This window comes from Catharus ustulatus, chromosome 5 (assembly GCF_009819885.2).
Source record: "Catharus ustulatus isolate bCatUst1 chromosome 5, bCatUst1.pri.v2, whole genome shotgun sequence".
NCBI classification, from domain to species: domain Eukaryota; kingdom Metazoa; phylum Chordata; class Aves; order Passeriformes; family Turdidae; genus Catharus; species Catharus ustulatus.
Genome location: NC_046225.1, coordinates 34735899 through 34756207, shown reverse-complemented (window position 1 = coordinate 34756207; position 20309 = coordinate 34735899). Strand labels below are relative to the sequence as shown.

The window sequence follows — 20309 nt, the reverse complement described above, 5'->3', positions numbered from 1 at the left end:
CTTGGTACACTCTATAATGAAGCCTTTAAAGCTGGAGAAAACAGAAAGTCTACACAATCTGTAGCAAAGCCACATTTTTTTAGTCTTCTTCATTTCTTCTCCTCTATTTCACCTTTGTTGTATTTTGAGAGCCTGCTTTTAAAAGACAACTGCAGTGACTTTAAAAAAGAGCAAAATGATAGACACAACAGCAAAAAGGAAGAAAAATATGGTTTAAATCAATCTTTGTCTAGAAAAATATACATACCATTCCTCCCTTTCTAGGGTGTAATGAGTCTGAGTTATAACTGGAAGCTTGCTGAGGTTTCAACCTACATTTTTTACACCAGCAATAGGGTACAGTCTATCTAGCTCAATGTTCATATATTTAATACAAATAATCTGGGAAGTGCTCAATAAGTGCTGTCAATAAGTGAATTTTAATTTGTTCAGCTGTGGATGATCACTTTTCCTTTGCAACATGCAGTTCTCTTTCTCTAGTTAGCAGCATGATGCATGATGCTCAATGTCCTGCCTCAAATCAATCTGTTTCATGTTGGAGGAAAAAAAAAAACCAACCAACATGAGATCTGTAATTTATATTTAAAGCTACTTTATGTAAATTTTGATACCAAGTGAATAAGGAATCATAGAGCCACTATGTTCTGTGCTAGCAAGTCCGTACAGAGAGTGGGTGAGTATGAGCAGAAGACAATGCTACTAAGTCAGAGAGGACACGAAAAAACCCTTTTTTTTCTTGTTTAGATCATCCTAATCCTTTCAACTCCTAGATAAGAGAAAATGAAGAATGGACTGGACTGCACCAGACAGTATCTCCAGTTTCTTTGGTGTCTGGCCAAGTCAAATACCAAATTATTCCCTACCAGAGGTTGCCACAGGCTGTGCAAGCCCTGCTGCCCCAGGGCCCCAGAGGGTGAGCTGCAGCACAGGCACAACAACTCTCTGCAACTTTGAGGAGGAAGTCAGAGGTATACATGGGCACTAAATCTTCTTCTAGTCTTCAGATCAAATAACTGAGCACTCCACACTGACTTCATATGGTGATTTCACTGGGATTACAGGAGCAGTGCTGGGAATGCTCTCCAAAGCTGCAATTTTCCTGGGGCAAACCTTAGGAAGCATAAATCTAATAACAGCTCTGTTTATATTTAAACAAAGCATTTTTGGAGCCTTCTATTGATTCTTCATACAGGACACATTCCACTTTCTGATGATTCAGCTGTTTTTAACTACAAGTTTCTGAAATTGCCCCCATCATATGGAATCATATTTTAGTAATCCACTGAATACAGAAGATCTATCATTAATATAAATCCATTGAATCTACAGTGCTATTGTAGTGGTATTTTGAGAATAATGTGTCATTAGCCACCTATAGCTGGTTGTTTCAAAAGTACATTTCCGTATAATTAGTTTTCAGGGCTACTGATAAAATATATCACAAAACTTACCATACATTCATCTGTGTTCATTCCACTTCACATTAATAATAAATTTAAAGAATTGTGTTGGGCATTCCAGACAAGAAAGCTTCATTGCTGCTGTTTCAATTTCAGACAGTCAAGTCACCAGACTCTGCAATTCAGCAGAATGTTATGTAGCACAATTGGTGCTATTTCAGATCCTATTGTTTCTCCATTCTATCACCTTTTCTCGCACTGTAATATTCGCTGAATAGCTTAATCAGTTGTAGTCAGCTCATTTAAGTGCTATGGAAATGCATCAAGAATTGAAGCAGCATTCTATCCCTGGAAATGAATGGAATGGAGAAAAAACAAAAGTTAATTCCTACACTATAAATATTGTATGTCAAATGCCAGTGTCTGGAGAACTAAAACAAATTAAGTATTGCGAAAGAATGAAGTAGCATCTGGCCAAAATCAGCAGCTTCAGAACTTAAGTTTTTAAGCACAAATAAAAAAATTGAAAAGCAACAAGCAAAGCACCCTGCACCAAGCAATGTAGGTGGTTTACACCCTGAATCCCCAGGGCCAGTGTCTCCTGATTGTCCCCATGGATGGGAGAAGGTTACTCCTGGCCCCCACAGGGTCTTTAAGAAGTACTTGTGGGTTTGTCTAGGCCAAAGGTTCCACAGTCAGGTAGGGGCAGCTTCACAGCCTCTCAGGCTGATTTTAATACTTTTGCACACTGTGGAAGCGTATGGAACCTTGGACGTGTTGTGGGAGTAGGAAGATCATGGGAAGCTGTAAGACATGACAAGGTAATGCTGAAGACTGCTCAGGGGTAACAACAGCAAACTGCTCTGTGGCAGTAACATCTGTATCACCATGTGGTGGGTCATGGGGTGAACTGACACCCAAAAACCGCACCAAGGTTTGTTTCAGATAGAACTGAATGACAGCGTTAAAAACAAGTGAACAAAACAGGGAGCAAACTGACTTGCAAACTAGGAATTGGGGGTTGGGAACAAGCTGGGAATACAAGTTATTTGGCTTTCTTCCTGTGCCCTATATTCATTTTGTTAAAAACAGAACTAAGCTGTAAAAACATTAAGCATCAAACATAATAATTCTAAAGTTATTGAAGGAGTGAGGACATCCACAAGCTATATATTTCTTGGGCCCTGCACTTGAAGCAAAATTACACAAAGAATTTGTTTTGGCACCAAAGTCAGAGCTCCAGAATAAAAGCTTAAAACCTAAAGATTTGTAGAACAGACCCCATGTCCTTGTTTCATTTTATTATTGTACTATACACTTCACAGGAATATCCAAGAAATATCAATCTCATCAATACCTGAGGACCAGTGTTACACTGTTGCAGAACATTGTTAGAGATGCTTTCCATCAGTAGTTTCAGAACATCGGCAAGCTGAGAATGTAAAAATGCCTATCAAGCTTATGGATAATTATCAAGATGACTTCAAATTCCACCCAGTTTTAAGTCTAGCCAGAAGAGCTAGTTTTCCTTCCAGTCACTTTCCTACCATGCCAGCCTACAGAAAAATCTCCACACTGGAACTCAAACTCAGACAGGAATATTTTCTGGCTCTTATTTGGTATCTTATTTGGTATTTTTAACCATTCACATCTATCTGGGGGAAAAGTCCTGAGAATAATTAAGTATCATGATATAATTATCAAAGAACAGTAAAAATTTATAAGCATTGAGGTATGTCAGCACTGTCATATAAGCTCCTTGGAAAATAACTCCCACTCCACAATGGTATTAAGGAAAGCAGATGAAGACTCATTGATATAAATAGATCGAAGATAAGGTTTATCTTAGGTCTCTACAAACTGTGTTTCTTATAAAATCCTTTGCTAAAAAATACATTTTTGAAGGTATATAGTCAAACTAAAAGAAAATATTTTTTCTTTAAATCATGACTCTGAAGTAAGCTAAAGGGACTCTGGTTAGACCTTAATTTCATCATTTAACACTGCAACATTACAACTTACTTTTCCTTAATACACAATATGATCTTATATTTGGTTCAAGGTGGTGTAACTGTAGTTCCCAAATAGCTTTGCAGTGAAAAAACTTATTTTTGAAAAACATGTGTCTGCCTTCACATCCACACCTGAAGAAACATGTAAAAAGTGTGTAAATGTGCAGAGAATATTTCAAATATGTGCTGACTGAGTATAAAGCAAACTTCTGAAATTCCTCGTGCTACTTTCCCAAAGCCCCACTTCATCTGTGTACAAGCTGTGATTTTTCAGAATATTTTGGTGAACAAGCCAGTTTCTCAAAGGGCCCTGTAACTCTTGTAGCTTGTCTAACAAACATAAATCCAACCATGTTGGCCAACTCCTTCTGTAACAGAACTGCACCTTTAAATACCACTAAAGCCAGATGGTCTGAGCATATAAAGCAGCATGAGACAACATATTAATGCTACTCAAACAAGCAACTTGTGCTAGCAGCAGACCAATGAAATCAGTCTCAGGCTGCTAATCCTATCTGTCTCCATGGCAACATCTATTTCAGACAATTCTTCAATTTTCAAGTCAGATGAGCTTCTTGGCTCCTAAACTTCTCTATTCAGGAGGTGCTCCATTGTCAGGTACTTTTTCATTTTGTACTGGCTACTGTTATAATACAGATTTTATTTTTATCGGCTGCTTCATGGACTATCAAGGAACAGATGCTCCTCTGTTTCTGTTTATTTATAGGTTTTTCCACTAAAGATTTGTACTGAAAGATTTTCACGGAAGGTTAGTAATATTTATTTTGACTATGGATTTGTTCCCTTAATTGCAACACATGGAAACCTTGCAAATATTGATGTCTCTGTTGTGACTCTCCCTATCGGCACTGGAAGAAAAGGAATTGGTTATTTCTTTATATTTATCTGCTATGAAGGCAGATTTTTAAACAAAACAAAAAACTGTATCTGCAGCAGGCAAACAGGGAGAGAAACTCTTGATGACTCCTCACCATATGTCCATTAGCACAGCTAAGGTAACAAAAATATTGGGGCTACTTACCACTAGGAAAAAATCTGACAGGAAGCAGGTAGGAATTGCCTCTTAAAGACAGATCAGATGCTGAACCACATGCTATCTCTCAGTACCTGTCCACCAGGTACATGGCACAGCCACATGCAAACCTAGCATGGAAGCTGAGAACCTAGGCATGGAGAGGAGAACCTGAGTCAAAAGGAGAGGGTGTTCTTACACAAAAATACAAAAAATTCACAGCAGAGACAGGAAAGCAGCCAGTCATTGTTTACCACTAAACAGCTTTTTCTCTCTATGAAACAACTTCTTACAATCACTGTGTTTAAAATTTAAGCATGTGGAAGCCCAGCTCACAACCCCACAGTGTTTTTATTCTCTCCATCCCTCTATGTACTGATGTCACCAAAGGGAAGGAAGACATTTCATCCAGAACTATGGCATAAACTTGGACCACTCATTCCTTAAGTGCGGGCTATTACAAAATCAGAGTTACATTTAGCTTTCTTTTATAGGATACACAAGCAAGTTGGCTTTAACATTTAGGATTCATTATTAACATGATTTATAAGCCTCCTGCTTAAATTCAGATGAATAGCTCCCACTGACTTCAGTTTGGTTTGTGGATGCTCAGTAGCTGGGTGGGAGGAAAAATTTAAGCATGGTCTAGTCTTACCAGGTGTAGATCTGATACTGAGAGTCAGTTTACCATAGTCACAAGGCTTCCTTCAAAGTACCATTTTTCAGGTGTGTAAAATATGTCTATTTATGTCTTAGACTCAGCCCAATCTTGCTTATAGTTCTAGATCTGTGGTTTTGTGCAATAAGCCAAAATGCTGCCAAAGCCACAAAATATTTGGTTTAACACAGGAAAAAAAGGTTCATTTTGAATGATTAATGTGCAAGGAATGCACCACTCGTAACACTGAAGGACAACAATGTGTAACTGAAGGACAGTGATGTTGAGTTTGAGGGATCCAAAAATAAAATCCAAGTGAATGTTTTGCAGCCAGAAGCATCAGAAGATGAGCACGTGGTAATTCACACATGTATTATCCAGGTATCTCTGATGTGATGGTATGGGAAATACAACTATGCAGAAAGTTTTAGCCTTTGAAATCTCACTGTCCTTTCACCTTCTTTGTATAATTGAACTCTTAGTTGTATTTCTCAGACCAAAGTATTGTATACCTTCTCTTTTGTTTGAGAATTAATATGACAAACATCTAGGACATACTTTCTAGACACCTACCAGATCATTAGACTAACAAGGATGTCTTTGCCAAGAGAAAAATTCAACAAACTTTGGCCAGTCTTATGTCTCCCCTGATAAAACATCTCTTTTCATTTGGCTTTAAGACAAATCCATACCTAAGCATAAGTACTCAAAATGGCATTCAGGGTGTTCTTGCTTTGGGCAGGCTCTGCAGTCAGAAACAGTATCTTTGATCATAAATCAGGCAGGTCACACTCCATGGCAGCTCCATGCAAAGAATAGCAGTCTCCATGGGACTTCATTTGCAAGCAAACAAGGGTGTGAGGTTTTCCTCATAATTCAGTTTGAGCAACTACCAGGAAGCAGCTACTAGCTTATGCAGTTATAAATGTCTTGCTTTGGAAATTAATTAAAACCAAATGTTTACTGCCTTTGAACTGTCAGCCACAGGTTTATGATTGAAGATTCTCTCTTATGTGGCCATTGTAGGCACACAGACACATCTCTAACAAACAACTTCATATTGCCCCAAACCTCACAATAAAGGGCCCAACCCTTTGGACAATACCTGCTGCTGTGATAGGAAGGTGTCACCAATGCCAACTTCAGCTAGCACAGCAACTGGCACCCTGCAGGAAACCTCCATTTCAAAGGGAAAGGCACCATGGGCCAAGACCTCACTTTTAGTCTGGTGTCCCCTTTCCTACTAGAAAATAACCTTCATATATAACGTCCATTCCAACTGAACTCGTTGAATGCTGACTTTTGACGTGCATCTTATTCCAAAATGAAGTTTACACCCTTTATTCTGTTCCTTGTAACCCTAGAAATCATTTCAATTACCTTTCCCAGAAGCCTTAAAGGACATACTGTGGGTTTTCACTTCTTTGTGATTCCACAAAATTTTAAGAGAATTGAGTTACTACTCTTCCTTCACAGTTCAATTCCAATTCAATGGAGGGGAAAAAAAAACCCAAGAATATAAACAGCAAGTCTCTATGGTAATATGTGTGTGAGAGTTTTGTTTAAAAAGAAAATATAGACCAAAAAAGATGTGACATGGTGTTTTGGCTTTTTTTTTTGCTTAGGAGGAACATGAATTAAAATAGGTATCAGGATTTAACAAAATAAATTATTCTGCTGATAAAACCTCAGACAGGGTTTGTAAACTGCATATTTTTCAAGATAGAACATCAAGCACAACAAGGTACATTAGAAGATGATACATGAAGGCTGGATTCACCAGATCTTAACCATAAGTCTTGCACAGGTTCCTAAGTCAGAATCCTACCCAATGGTAGCTCCTCTCACAGTGAGTAGAAAAAACCAGATACTTGCAGCCTAGCCAAGAGGTGTTCCTGCTGACCAGGAAAAGGGAGCTTACAGCATGAATATGCATGCCCAGTATGTAGGTTTCAAAATCACATGCCATCTTTGAAAACCGAAATTAGATTTAATTAACACAGAAACTAATGCCTAGCAAGTTTTAATACTAAATTATCAACTGAGTCTAGCGGCAACTCCACTGTTACAACCAAAAAATTGTGTTTATTCTGAAATCAGAAGACCTCTTTTGTGTTTTTCACCCTCCATGTAATTTAAAGGTTTGAGCTATTGACTACTAAATTACAGAATAATAAACAGTTTATCCCGAAAAAATATTTAAAATATTTTAATAATGAGGTCACTTTTGACAAATCACACACTTACAACTTATTGGCTTTAACAATTCATGTCACAAAATCTTGGGAAATACCCATGCTTTATAAACTTCTCACAAGTTCTCTGAAGTTTGTATTATTGTCACCCTAATAAAACATCACTTTTAACCAAGACAACGACAAAACAAAGCCCCCTTCTGTTTTCTCTGGGAAGTGTTAAGGCATTCTGAAGGTGTGGGAGGTGATGACAACTCTTCTCTTTGAAAGAAATTAAAGTAATCAACTCTTTCAAAATGGGTGGGATTGTCAAAAGCAGTCGGGGTCAGATCAACAAACTCTGAATATTCTGCAATACTCAGACTCATTTTAAGCCTGAAAAGTAAAACAACCGCCTTCTGTAGAGTCAATGTTTATTCTTAATGATTACAGACCTTTTTGTCCCAGCTTATTTACCATATGTATTATTCCAGTAAATAAAAGATAAAACTGCTGAGATGCAGTAGCTGGGATCCACTGGGTTTCTGCAGGTAGCACACAGCCTCTATTAACCCTTTTTTAAATGTTCTAACAAAAAGGGAAGTCTTTAAACACCTCAGTCGATGAAGCGATTTGGAGTATCTCAACATTGTATCTGTGGAGAACACTGCAGACTGCCTAGCCACACTTGCTGGGAATTTCCATTGACTTCACTGGGAACGTGAACGGCATTAACAACTAGCTGCGAATGTGACCTGTAAACGTGTCTGGCTCTCCGTAATTTGCACCAGTTCTGTGAGACATTCACATTGTAGTCTACACCTCTATTTTTAGCTGAACATGAGAACTGAGATAGGATTAAATCAGAACTATTAAGAAAATATTATTTAAGCAAGATAAAATTAAGAAAGAAAAATCTAAAGTCTAAAAAAATTCATTCAGCACGTCATGCAGCCATCTTCATGCTGCTCTATAGCCCTCCTGAGATCTGTACAACCTACACAGCCTGTGAAGGACACTGAACATCCCACTCTGAATGGAGGCAGTACTAAAATCGTCCCGCCAGAAACTACCCCGGGCCAAATGCTGGCTGGGTGACTTCAGGGGGATCCCCTAGCCGGCACAAAAACCCATAAGGGATTTGCTGGAAAGGTAATTACAGCTTCTCAGCCTTCTGCAGAATGCAGGAGGTACAGCCTGCCCAGATCTGCGCTCCTAGCAGGCAAGTCAGTAGCACATCCCCGACAGTGTTTGATGAGAAAGCCAGAACACCCTCACAAGCTCGGAAAGAAAGTCTGTTCCCTGAGGCACAAAGGAAAGAAAAATTTCAAATGCAAAATTTCAAGGCTACAATGAGGAGTAAGTTCAATCATGTTTTACTCTGCATTTTCTACCCATCCCTACAGAGACACCAGCAGCTGCCCTGTTCTTGCTTGTGTGGTGCTGCAGGTGCCCAGACAGCAGCTCACCTTTAAAGAGGATTGAAAACCTAAGCCAGGAGAACAGCTAAACCACAAGCTGACAGAACAGGTGAAAGCACAACACGGTCAGCACAGCTCTCCTGTATTCCCAATACAAAATGTCTGCTGACATCGACCTATTTACAACCTCTACCTTTAAGCAGTGCAGCTGGATGAGTATGAACAAAGTACACACACATTTACCAGCAAACAACCCTGCACCCTTCAACACCTCCCTTCAAAAAGTGGACCTTGACAAAAACCAGTTCTTGCTTAAACCTCAAGCACACAAATGAGGCTTGCTCTCTAATATCTAGACTTAATAAGAAGCTCTTGCCACATGCAATTTGTATTAATGCTTTGCAAATACGGGAAAGATCAACAGGTCCAATCAAAAAGCTCATAAGATCTTTCTGTGCATATTTGGAGCGCAAGGAAAAGAAAGATTTAGAAAATCAAATGCAATGAACTGTAGATGATGAGGCTAGAACAGCTGTATCTGACATCACCATAACCAGGAGATGAGCTGTGTGCTTTCTGACATCTCCAGTGATACAACACCCTGCCAACCAACCCCAGCACTGCACCCACTCATCTGAATCAGGGCAGCCCATGAGACCCACGGGTGACATCAAGCGGTGTCCCCACTCAGGCTCCACCTGCAGCAGCACAGTTGATTCCTGCCCATGCTGGGCTGAATCCTTTGCAGCCTCCTACACATTTGCTTGTTCTTCTCTCTTTTGAAAAGAGAAGCACTTGCTCATGGTTCTCTTAAATGGCTGCAGAGTCATTTAGATTACAATACATCAAGAAATATTTATTTAAATACGTTTGTGCAATAGTGACAAAATATTATGAGAATTATTTTTCTCCCTGTAAACTCATCAGCTTTACTTACTGCGACTTCTTACCACTCAAAGTACCAGCCTGCATGGCTGGTGGCACAGCTGAATATGGGAGCACTTCACTACAGAATAAAAACCTGTTTGCATTAGCAGACAGATCTTGGATTTCTCCATTCATCAATACAGCGCCATGATTTCACTTCTCTCTTTGTCACCCTCTAATTATTTTTTTGGAGGAGGAAATGGTTTCTGGCACTGCATGGCTGGGGTGTGAGAAATTGAGAGCCTCACATGTGGGGGCATTGGAGGGGCTGGTACAGGAGCTGCAATTTGGGAAGCCTAGAAGCTTGTTTAGGCTCAGTGCCAACAGTGACCGACCCAGCTCATTTCCTCACTCTGCCAAGTGGAGTCTTTGATAAAGTGATGGGTCCAAGGATTGCTGAAGCTGATTTGCACCTCATAAAATTGACTGAAGTCACACCCACAGTGTCCTGCAAATGCTCCAAGTCACAGCTGCACTGCTTAATTGACACACGGTGTGCTCCTGCCTGCCTCACCACTTCATGATACTTTGTTGTTTGAAACTGCAAACTGTCATTTTCTAGAAAATCAGTTGTCTCACTTAGCTACAAATTAACCATTTCCTTCTATTTGAAGAATTTAAAAGGTGCTTGTGAGGGAAAGGATGAACAATAAAATCATTAACATTCTGTTCAACCCAACATCAGACATCGACAGCGAGAGTCTATTTCCTCTCTCAGGAGTATTCTCCTGCACATGAACTAAGGCAAAGTGTTGCTTAGCTTGTCACAGAAAAAAAAATTTAAAAATCTGTGCTTTACCATCAAATGTCCTGTTTTCTCTTGGTCCACCATCAACTTCCCACAACCTCTTTCTCCTCCTTTATCTGACCTTGCCATCCACCACCTTCTGGCAACTTTGTCCCTGTGCTCACCAAAAATCGTCAAAGCTGTATTTCCTCATGTAATCACAGCTACTCCAAACATTTTGATAGCTCCCAGACTACATTCATGCAACGTCTTCTACACATAACTGATGACAGTTTCATTTGAGTCTTCTTCTGCCTGCACTGCCTTGTCCTCAGCAACTCAAAGTGAGTTTTTCTGCCTTGGTATAAAATTTGATAAAGTTTTAATATCTTCATCCCCGGGTTGTATTTTCCTTATTCAAGGATTTCTTTTCATCAGTAATTGCAGGCTCTTAATCTCCCATACAAGTGCAATATCAACTAAAGGAATGATACCATGATAAATGCCAAACAACATTTAAAAACCACAAAAAACAAACAAGCAAATAAAAAAACAACAAAATGCACAAAATTACAAATACTAGTCCAAACGCTGTTTAGCATGAAGCACAGTTGAAGCACAGGTAGTGTGGTGTTCAAGTTTGCAGAAAGGCAGCACATTCTCTAAGTGTTTAATGTAGCATCAGAAACTTCAGGCAGTTTCACGCTTCTGGCATTTATCAAGTCCCCAGGAAGAGCTCACTAAAGGCTCAGCTCACAGCACCCAAGTGACTCATTTGGGTTTCCAAGATTTGCAAAGATACTCCTTATGATTACGCAAGAAACCAGACTGGCGCATACAAAGTCATTCTGATTTCCAATGCAGTATCAGGACTTCAAGAAAATCCTCCTAATTAATATTTACCACAGGAAAAAATGAGGCCTTTATGATTTGTTCCAGTTCTTCATTCACTGAGGATTTTTTCCAGATGCCTTGGAGGTCTTAAGCACATTTCTGAAGTTTTCCTATTTCTCTCAAGATATTTTTTTCAAGCATTGCACATATATTTCAAACTAATTTTCAAAAACAGCCGATACCCTAAAATTGAAGTGGGTTTGTATGCTTGCATATGATCAAATGCATTCACACAATGCTTTACAGACATGCAATGCATGTGATTATGCAATGGTTGCATGTATACGCAGTATTTGGTTTACTCAGTACAAAGCCTCTTTACTCAGTACAAAGAGTCTTTACTGATGCTCTGCTGACACTTTCCTGATTTATTTTGTCATCAACTTGCTCACTAAGTGAACACAAACATCTTTTTTGTTTCACAGCTGTTGACTAGATGATTCAGGTATCATCCCTGTGTACCCATCAGTCTTCTAGAAACATGAGCTCTCTGTAGACTATAAATCTATGAACCACAGCATATATTTTGTTCATACTTCCCTATATTTAAAAATAAATCCTGTGATACTCATGATATCTTGCAGGAATAGATTATGTTCAGAACTTAAAACTTTTTGGTTGTCTGGGGAAAATGAAAAGTGACTATATGTATGTATGTATGTATATATGTGTGTCTTTGATTCCATCATTTTTTAATAATAATAGATGATGATGAATCAGATTCTGATCCTGCAAGCTTTACCACACAAAATATCCTTATTCTGGCTGTTGCCCTGGGAATCAAGCATGGATGCTCAGAATAAGCAGGGTTCCCCCCTTAAGGTATAAGCAAAATCAGTCTCACAGTTCTGCCAAGGCTAGTACAAGGCTCCACTTCTTTTACTGCACAGTTTAAAAAGGCTTCCACAGAAAAATTAACAGTGCTACCTTTTACTACACAGTAGAAGAAAGGGCACATTTTTTAAGAAGAGAACACCTCTAATGCAACTATTGGAAAATATGTAGGCTCTGTAATAAAGAAGCAGGGGTGATATCAATGCTTTTACAATTCTTTCTAAGAAGCACAAGGGTAACTATGCATGATATCTGCCTTGCTGCCCTTCCAAAAGATCCCGAGTTTCTCCCATGTGCCACTGCAGAGAGGAGTAGGTGTCCACTTTTTGAGAATTGTTCAGAACCCCACAGAATGAAAATGAGGATTGAAATAAAACAATGAATTTGCTCTGGTTCAAGCCCTAGTTAATCCCTTCAAAACCAGCATTTTCAGCATCCACCACTGAAGATTGCCAGGACCCATTACATTCCCTGGCACGTGATTTGGACGTTGTAACATGTGGCATTTTTGTCTATAGGGCTCCCTTAGTAAGGGCCGAGCACGTTCCAGGAAATGTTGACACTGTCTATAGCTTGTATATGGATGCAGTCCATAGGAATTTTTCTTTTTTTCGGTTTGTTATTCATATACCGCTGGATTCCCTTTAGCTTGGACTCAATGATAAACCCTTTCTCACATCACTGACACCAAGAGAAGCGTGTCCTCCAGGAAGGGGCACAGCCCCATCTCAGACTACACAGTGTGCTTCTCTTTTTGTCCCTTTCAGCTGGCTTGACACAACAATCACATAAATGAGCTAGAGCAACTATTCACTGCACCGCTGTAAAATCCCCAGTAATAAGTCTTATCATTCTAGTGTGTAAATCACACAGCAGCAATAGATTCATTCTTAGCTTCAGGATCCTCACCCCCTCTTATGAAGATGGTAACACACGACAAAGAAATTTTTCAAACTTCAATGCATTCTCTACATTTTTTCATTCCAAGACAATACTTTCCTACCCTGCCTTCATCTTACACACCCGTTACATCCAATACCCTATAACCTCCAAGTTCTATCTGTAGCCCCAACATTTTAAGTCTCTTGAGGATACAAAGCAAGGTTATATTCGGGTCATAAAGCAGAATATTAAGCATTAATTGCGTTGGCCAAATCCCGGAGAGCCGCAGAAGCAGCTAAAACTTCCAGACCTGAGCCGTAACCCAGTAAGGGAAATGTGGGAACATGACTGCGAGGAGGCTGATGGCTGGGCCAAAGGTACCGAGCTGCTTTTCACGATAAAACCCTTTCACATACAGACATTAGCGACGCTATCGATTCTAGAAACGCAAACAATGAAATGGACACATCGTAGGTGTAACACAAGCGCACGGCATCGATCACAGACAGTCCCTTTCATAAAGATGTCCAAACTAGGTACAACCCAACCGCGTATCCGGAGACACCCCCGGGGACAACCTGGCCGTGGCACGCCGCTCCCCGGGCACCCCCTGCCCCATGCCGCTCCCCGGCGCTGCGGTTCGTGCGGGAAGGGTGGCCAGTGCCCGCCCCGACAGCGAACCAGCTGCGGGTGCTCGCTCCGGACATTTTAGGGAATCCAGGCGTTTCTTGCCGCAACGGGCGCTAAACCCGCCGGCAGTGGCACGAAGCCGCTCAGCGGCGGCTGCGGACGGTGGCCGGCAGCCGGTGCCTGTGCCGCAGCGAGCGCTCCAGGGACAGCTCCCGGGAGGCCGCGCCGCCGCCGTTACCTGCGCACAGGTGCGGGTAGCGCCCCCGTCCCTTACCGGGCTCGTGCTCGCCAGGCCGGTCCGAGATCTCGATGACCAGGAGCTCCCGGCCCTCGGCGCTGCGCCCACCGTGTAGATCCTGCTGATGGCGGGCACTGCAGCCACACGGCCACCAGCGCCTCCCGCAGGCTCGGCGTAGCGGTGGTACTCGAAGGAGATGCCCTCCTCGGCGCTCAGCCGCCGCCGCCGGCTGGCAGCCCCCGCCGCCGGTTCTGCCGCGGCCGGCCGGCAGCGAGCACGGCGCACAGCGCCAGCAGAGCAGCACCCGCGCCGCCATCCCGCCCGCCTGCTGCTCCGCCAGCGCCGGCGGCACCCAGCGAGCGACGGAGGGAAGCAGGGAGGGAAGCAGGGAGCGGGGGGAGCCGGGGGGCCGTGGGGCGGGGCGGGACGGGACCGGCCGCTCCGCCCCGATCCGCGTCCCGAGCGCTCCCGCGCAGGGCGGGCGCCGCGGCCGCACGATGCCACCAGAGCCGCTCAAGCTGTTGTCATCAGCCAGTGGGAAAAAAACGCTGCGAGAGTCTGGGTGCGCGTTTTCCGCACGGCCTCATCATTTTATGCGGTCCCAGCGGGTTAATCCGCTGCCACAAACGCAAAGTAACAGAGTGCTCCATGAATGATTCAGTGCTATTGCAGGGCAACACAAATGTATTTCATTGACAGGAGAACTACACAGCGTCATCTGCAAGGTCGCCTTGCTCCTCATTTATAAGGCGTCTTTGCTGCATCAGAAAAAGGAAAGGATAAAGCAAGACTTAGTTTCTGATACTGACAGTACTTAGAGAGCACGCCACAGTCTGTTCAAAGCAAATGCTCGTGTGAAGAACCGTTCACCATATTCTGATAGATCAGTTTCTTCTAGACTGCAGATACTACAGGACTCCTGAAGCCGTGTTCTTTTCAACTTGTCTTCGGAGGCATAGCTGTTTAGATTATGTTGAAACAGCCTGTAAGGACGAGTTCTAGAAGAAGAAGGCTAAATGCTAAAGAGCAACTTCCATTTAGGGTTGTTGATTTGGCCTTTGGATTTTTGGTTTTTGGGGTATTTTGCTTGGGTTTTTGTTTGTTTGGTTTTGTTTTTGTTTGTTTTTTAATGACACAAAGACTTGCTGGAAAATTTTAAAAGTTAAAAATTTTGGAAAATACACATACAATTAATCCTTCTACAAACAGAATTTTGTCCTCAATAATTTCAGGCATGTTTATTCTGATCGTCTAATTTAAAAGGCTGAACCTGTGTAACACCTCCCTCTATCACCAGTTAATACTGAATCAATTTTCAGGAATTTTCTTTCATAATATATGGTGATATTATGGATATTTCCTAAAATTGTGCGTGTCTACTCAAATAAGGTGGTAATGGACACAATCTCTTCTAGAAGAATGTTTTCACTTACCTTTGGTGATGTACCAGCTCAGAAAGTGATCCAGCATCGGAAACACAGACCTGAATGTACAACTACTATGCATAAATACTCGAATATCTGTCCCTGTTTACATACATTCATTACCTATACTTGTTACCTTCTAGGACTCTGAATGTCAGTCCTGAATTATTTGATGTGCTCCTTCATAGCAAGAACCGAAGTTCAGTCCTTCCAGTTCTAATCCATCTTTCCAAAGCCAACTGGGTTCAGAAGCTGCCCTGCCCAGTTTAATTCCACGTTTACAAGTTGGCAACCACATGCAGAGGCGCCTTCAGAGCACTTTTTGGAGCCTTCAACTCTTCATTCTTACTGCTAGAAAACTTTTGGAGATGCCTGGCATAGTATGTCCCCATTAGCTCTGTGGTTATCACAGCACTAATTGGTGCTAAGTGTTTTGCAAACACTTGGCCTGGAGAGACTCCTTGATATGGTGTTTTCTCTGACCGAGATCACTGAATTTAGGATCACAAAAGGCTCTCTCTCTGACTTCTCCTCTTCCTAACAGCATTAATTGGACTACATTAAAAACATTTAAGACATCACACTGTTTCAGAACTATGTGCAGCATGCGCAGCTCTCTTGGTGCTCCCAATGGAACTGCAAGTAACAGTAGCTGACCTGACATTCAAAAGATTCACATTCTTTAGCAGTATTGGCTGCACTCATTGCAGCTTAATATTTCTTGTTTTCTTCATCACTTTTCCTTGCAACTCAATATACAAAATAAACTAATCTGCTGATGCTGATTACATTATAATTTTCTGGAAGAACTTTCTGATCCAAAAAAGCCTCCTCCCTTTTATTCTTTGTAGCAACTGTCATTGGCTTCTCTTGTAATTTAATTGACCATAATACATCACTGAAAGATACAAGTAGGCTGGAAAATCATCTATATATTTTCATCTCCTCAAGCAGTGAATTATTATTCCACTACATAAAAGTAGTCTCACACCTAGATCTGAATGGATTTACTTCTGTTTTCATACTTATCCATCCCCACTCTTAAAAAACTCAAGACAATGCGTGCTTATAAAAACACATGGATATCTTGTGTAAAGCAGGGTGGTTTATATACTATCAAATATTTGAGCTCAACATACTAATTTATTTTTAATAAGGGATTAAAAAACAATGTTTAAATTCTCAGGCAGCATAGGAGCATATGCAGAACTGAGTAGGAGGAATAAATTGATGTCTTCCTTTGTATCTAATCCTTCCTCCTATTTTCCATAATTCAGGGATGATTATCTTCAAAGGCCCAATTTCCTTGTAATATGGAAAACATTTTGGCATTTGCCTTGGTCTCAGAGGAATGCTCCAACCCCAAGGGCATTCCCAGCTTATAAGCATAACCAGGCACCTGGGCACAGCCTTGTAAGCTGATAATACTAAGGAGAGCAGTGAGTAGGGCACAAATGCTCTAGGATACCTACTGATCAGTAGATTTTAAATCTGCTATACCTGTGTCTTATATCTGAATATGGTGCAGCAAATAGTAAGTCATATATTGCCAACAGACACAGCCTAAATAACTTGGTATTTACAAAAAAAAAATTCATTAACATTTCCAAAAGTATTTATTTCTAGACAAATCTACACGTGCACAAAACATACATATAACACTCATATATATTTACAGATTACTTCATTCCTTTGTCCAAAGAGAATTAGCTGATTCAAATTTTCCAATACTTTTGACCTGCCTGACTGTCTTTTTCAGCAAATCATTATTCACCAGGAAGCATATAAATATATTTTCTAAAAAAACCTCACACTCACAGAATTTTTCTTACAAGACATACAAGTCTTTGCACATTTTTTTATTTGTGTGATGAGACAAAAAGGCTAAAGCAACTATTTTCTTCTATTATCCAGAAAGATAACACTAAATCTATGTCCATTGCAAAAAACTGAAGCACATATAGAACATCAGAAATCCTAAAAATGCTCTATGATGGAGAGCAGATGTTTACTTTATTAATAACAAACTACTCCTAATATGTACATGGAAACACTAAACTCTGGTTTATATTTGGAAAGAAGTTTTAATGCTGGAATAAAATAACTGCAATCAGTTTAGAAGAGAGAACAGTTGATCTCAGCATTGACAAACCAGGCAAGGAGATAGAGGTAACTGCAAGGAGATTTTACTAAACTTACCAGAGTGCTGATTATATTCCCATATACTACACCTGACAGCTGTGGTCACTTGAAGCTGTGTCTTCAAGACAGAAGCATCTATTACCATCCTTCAAAATATCTTGCACAACTCAGTGGCTCTATTTCTTGGAAAAACTTGCAAAACAGGGTTGAGATATAGGAAGTTGAGGTTTTTCCAGTACCTTGAGAAGGTGATTTAGGTAAGCAGGGCAAAAGAAATACCAACAACAACAAAAAATTTAATAATAAAACTACAGACAAGTCACTTATGCAGGAGGTTGCAGAAAGGGAGACAGAAAAAAAACCCACCAACCTTCTAAATTGTTTACTGCAAGACCAACCATATCTCTTATTGTCTCCAGCTGTTAGATGACTCACACCTTACTGAAACCCAACCCTATCAGGTTTTTAGAACCATTGGTGACCATCCTATATATGTAACAATTCTATAGACTACAATTTAAATTTCATACAAAATGTATTTGACATTTGCACCTACACAAATGGCAGTGACTTACTGCTGCCTCTTGTTCAAATTTGCAGGAGTAATAACTGTTCCTGGGGTGATGCTAGGTCCTGTATATTGTAGTGGAATGCAGTTTCTGAGAGATGCTATGGCCAGGCTACGGTGCCAAGTACTCACAAAGAGAAACTGCCATGCAGGGATCCATTGTGAGGGTTTTTAGAACCTGGCTGATACAGCTTTTTAAAGTGGTGAATCATGATCTTAGAGGAGCTTTTCTTCTGGTCTTCCACAGGGACTGGTCTTTCAAGTCAAGGGTTAATTTATTCAGTGTTTACATAAATGGTGAATCATAACTGATTAAAATGTGTGGATGACAAAGAATGGTGAATAATTAGAACATAGCAGCTCCGGAATGTTATTTACTTTGTAAGTCAGGCACATTTCAATGTTTCAGAGCAGCAAATTGTTAATTACACTTAACAGCACAAAATATGAAACACAGATGACAGTCTGGCAAGCAGCATTGCCAGAAGCACTGAGAGATCACTAAAGATAGATAACTACTGTATTTTCCGGTGCAATGCTTAGACAGAAGGACAATGATTAAGTGGGAGTATGCGCTTTTATCACAAGATGGTCTTAGAGAGAACAACCTGGACACAGAGTTCTGATATCTACAGCTGAAACAAGACTGAAAATTCAAAGACAAACCACAGAAGTGATCTGAGCAACAGAAGGGAATGCCTTACCCTGGAGGACAATACAATCTGGTGAGCTGGTGAAAAAAAAAAAATTAAGTGATTTGATTACTGTGTTTACTACCTTCACAGACATAAAATTATAGCAAGAACTAACGACACAAAGTTGTCTTTTCTTTGGACCTGCCAGTTACAGATGGGCCAGAGGGGTGCAGCTGCCAGAGCAAGAGAGGCAGCCATAACAGGGTGGAAATTTGGAGGCAATCAACCAGACACTGTAGTTAGCAATAACTATCAGTAGCCATAATGAAATTTTCAGTAATGTAATTTTTCAACAAAAATGAACATTACATCTAGAAACATATCACAGTTTAAAAAATGTTATCATAAAACATGCAGCATAACTCTGTGAGGAAAATAAATTATGTAATATAATATCAATCAATATTAATATTTTCTGGCACACTGTGCTGTAGTGTAAAATAAACCACCTTATTTTGTATTTCACATCAGCTGTCAATAGCAGTTGATTATTTTGCAATCCTAATCATTATAGTTTACAGTACTTTTCAAGTTTCCATGGGTTTTTTTTGGACATTAACTCCAAGAATTAATTTACATAGGACTTAATTATTGTCATATCCTAAGGGACTGTAGAAACTGTTATTTCCCACAGATGAACTTTAATTAAACTAAACTGGACTTTCAGGAAAAGACAGTGTAGTGGACAGTGTTCCTCCCTACTTATTCCCCTGTCCTACCATATTTAAGAGTTAAATCTGTCTCCTTGTTGAAGAATATGAAGGAAAACTGTCTGCGTAAGGTTTTGTTGTGCATTGTGAGGACCCAAAACCGTTAACTTAAAGTATTTTAAACTGTTAACGTTGAAGTATTTTTATCTTTTTTACTCTTGCACAAACCCTCTTTGTTTTCACATCTGTACATACTCTGTAGCCTCTCTCAAAATACAGGTGCCGGGGGAATCAGTAAAGTCTTATTTAATAATGACCTAAAATCTAAAAAATGGAATTTCCTAACACAATTCTTCATTTGCATAAAAGACACAAAGTAATGAGGCAGGTCATTTACTTGCCAGCATCACATTCAGCAATAAATACAGGGTCCTACATTTGAAAAAGCAGTGGGGTGGTGGTAAAATGCAGGTCTGAGTCCTGAAGAAAACAAACCTGTGGTTTTCAAATTGAGAGGTCCAGCAGGCACATTTTTTTTCCACAAAAAATAAATGTATAAAGCACAACTTGCATAATTCTCTAGGGATTTGCTAAAGAAAGAGGATCAAAAGCAATGATGTGATCACACTGTACACTAAGGATGTACATAAAATAACCTAAAAAACTAAAATAGTAATGGGTGTCAGAAAAACATGGATTCAACTAATTTTAAAAGGTTCAAAAACCCCCATGCACACTTCCCCAAATGACAGCATGCTAAAATTGCATTCTTTATATTTAAACCTCTTGAAGAATGGAATATACACTACAACTTTGTAAGTCAATCCCATCATGTTTTTAGCACTCTGCTGGAGCTTTCCAATAGCTGAGGAGAGACCAAGCTTTTACAGGTACCTTTACTGGAATATTTAAGCGAGTGGCTCCCTGTTGTGCATAATTTTGTGGCAGAGTGAGCAGAGGCACAAATCAGCAGGCTGAGAACAAATGAATAGAATGATGT

The 20309-nt window shown here is 40.3% G+C and overlaps 1 protein-coding gene across 1 annotated transcript in view; it reads right to left on the bottom strand.

Annotated features, from left to right (window-relative positions):
- Positions 1-15959, bottom strand: part of CPE (carboxypeptidase E) — a 62984-nt gene extending 47025 nt beyond the window's left edge. The window contains 6 exon segments of the mRNA XM_033060853.1: positions 13867-13938; positions 13941-13958; positions 13961-13997; positions 13999-14090; positions 14093-14348; positions 15912-15959. Coding sequence (XP_032916744.1) covers positions 13867-13938; positions 13941-13958; positions 13961-13997; positions 13999-14090; positions 14093-14348; positions 15912-15959 — 523 coding nt within the window.
- Between the last annotated feature and the right edge of the window lie 4350 nt (positions 15960-20309).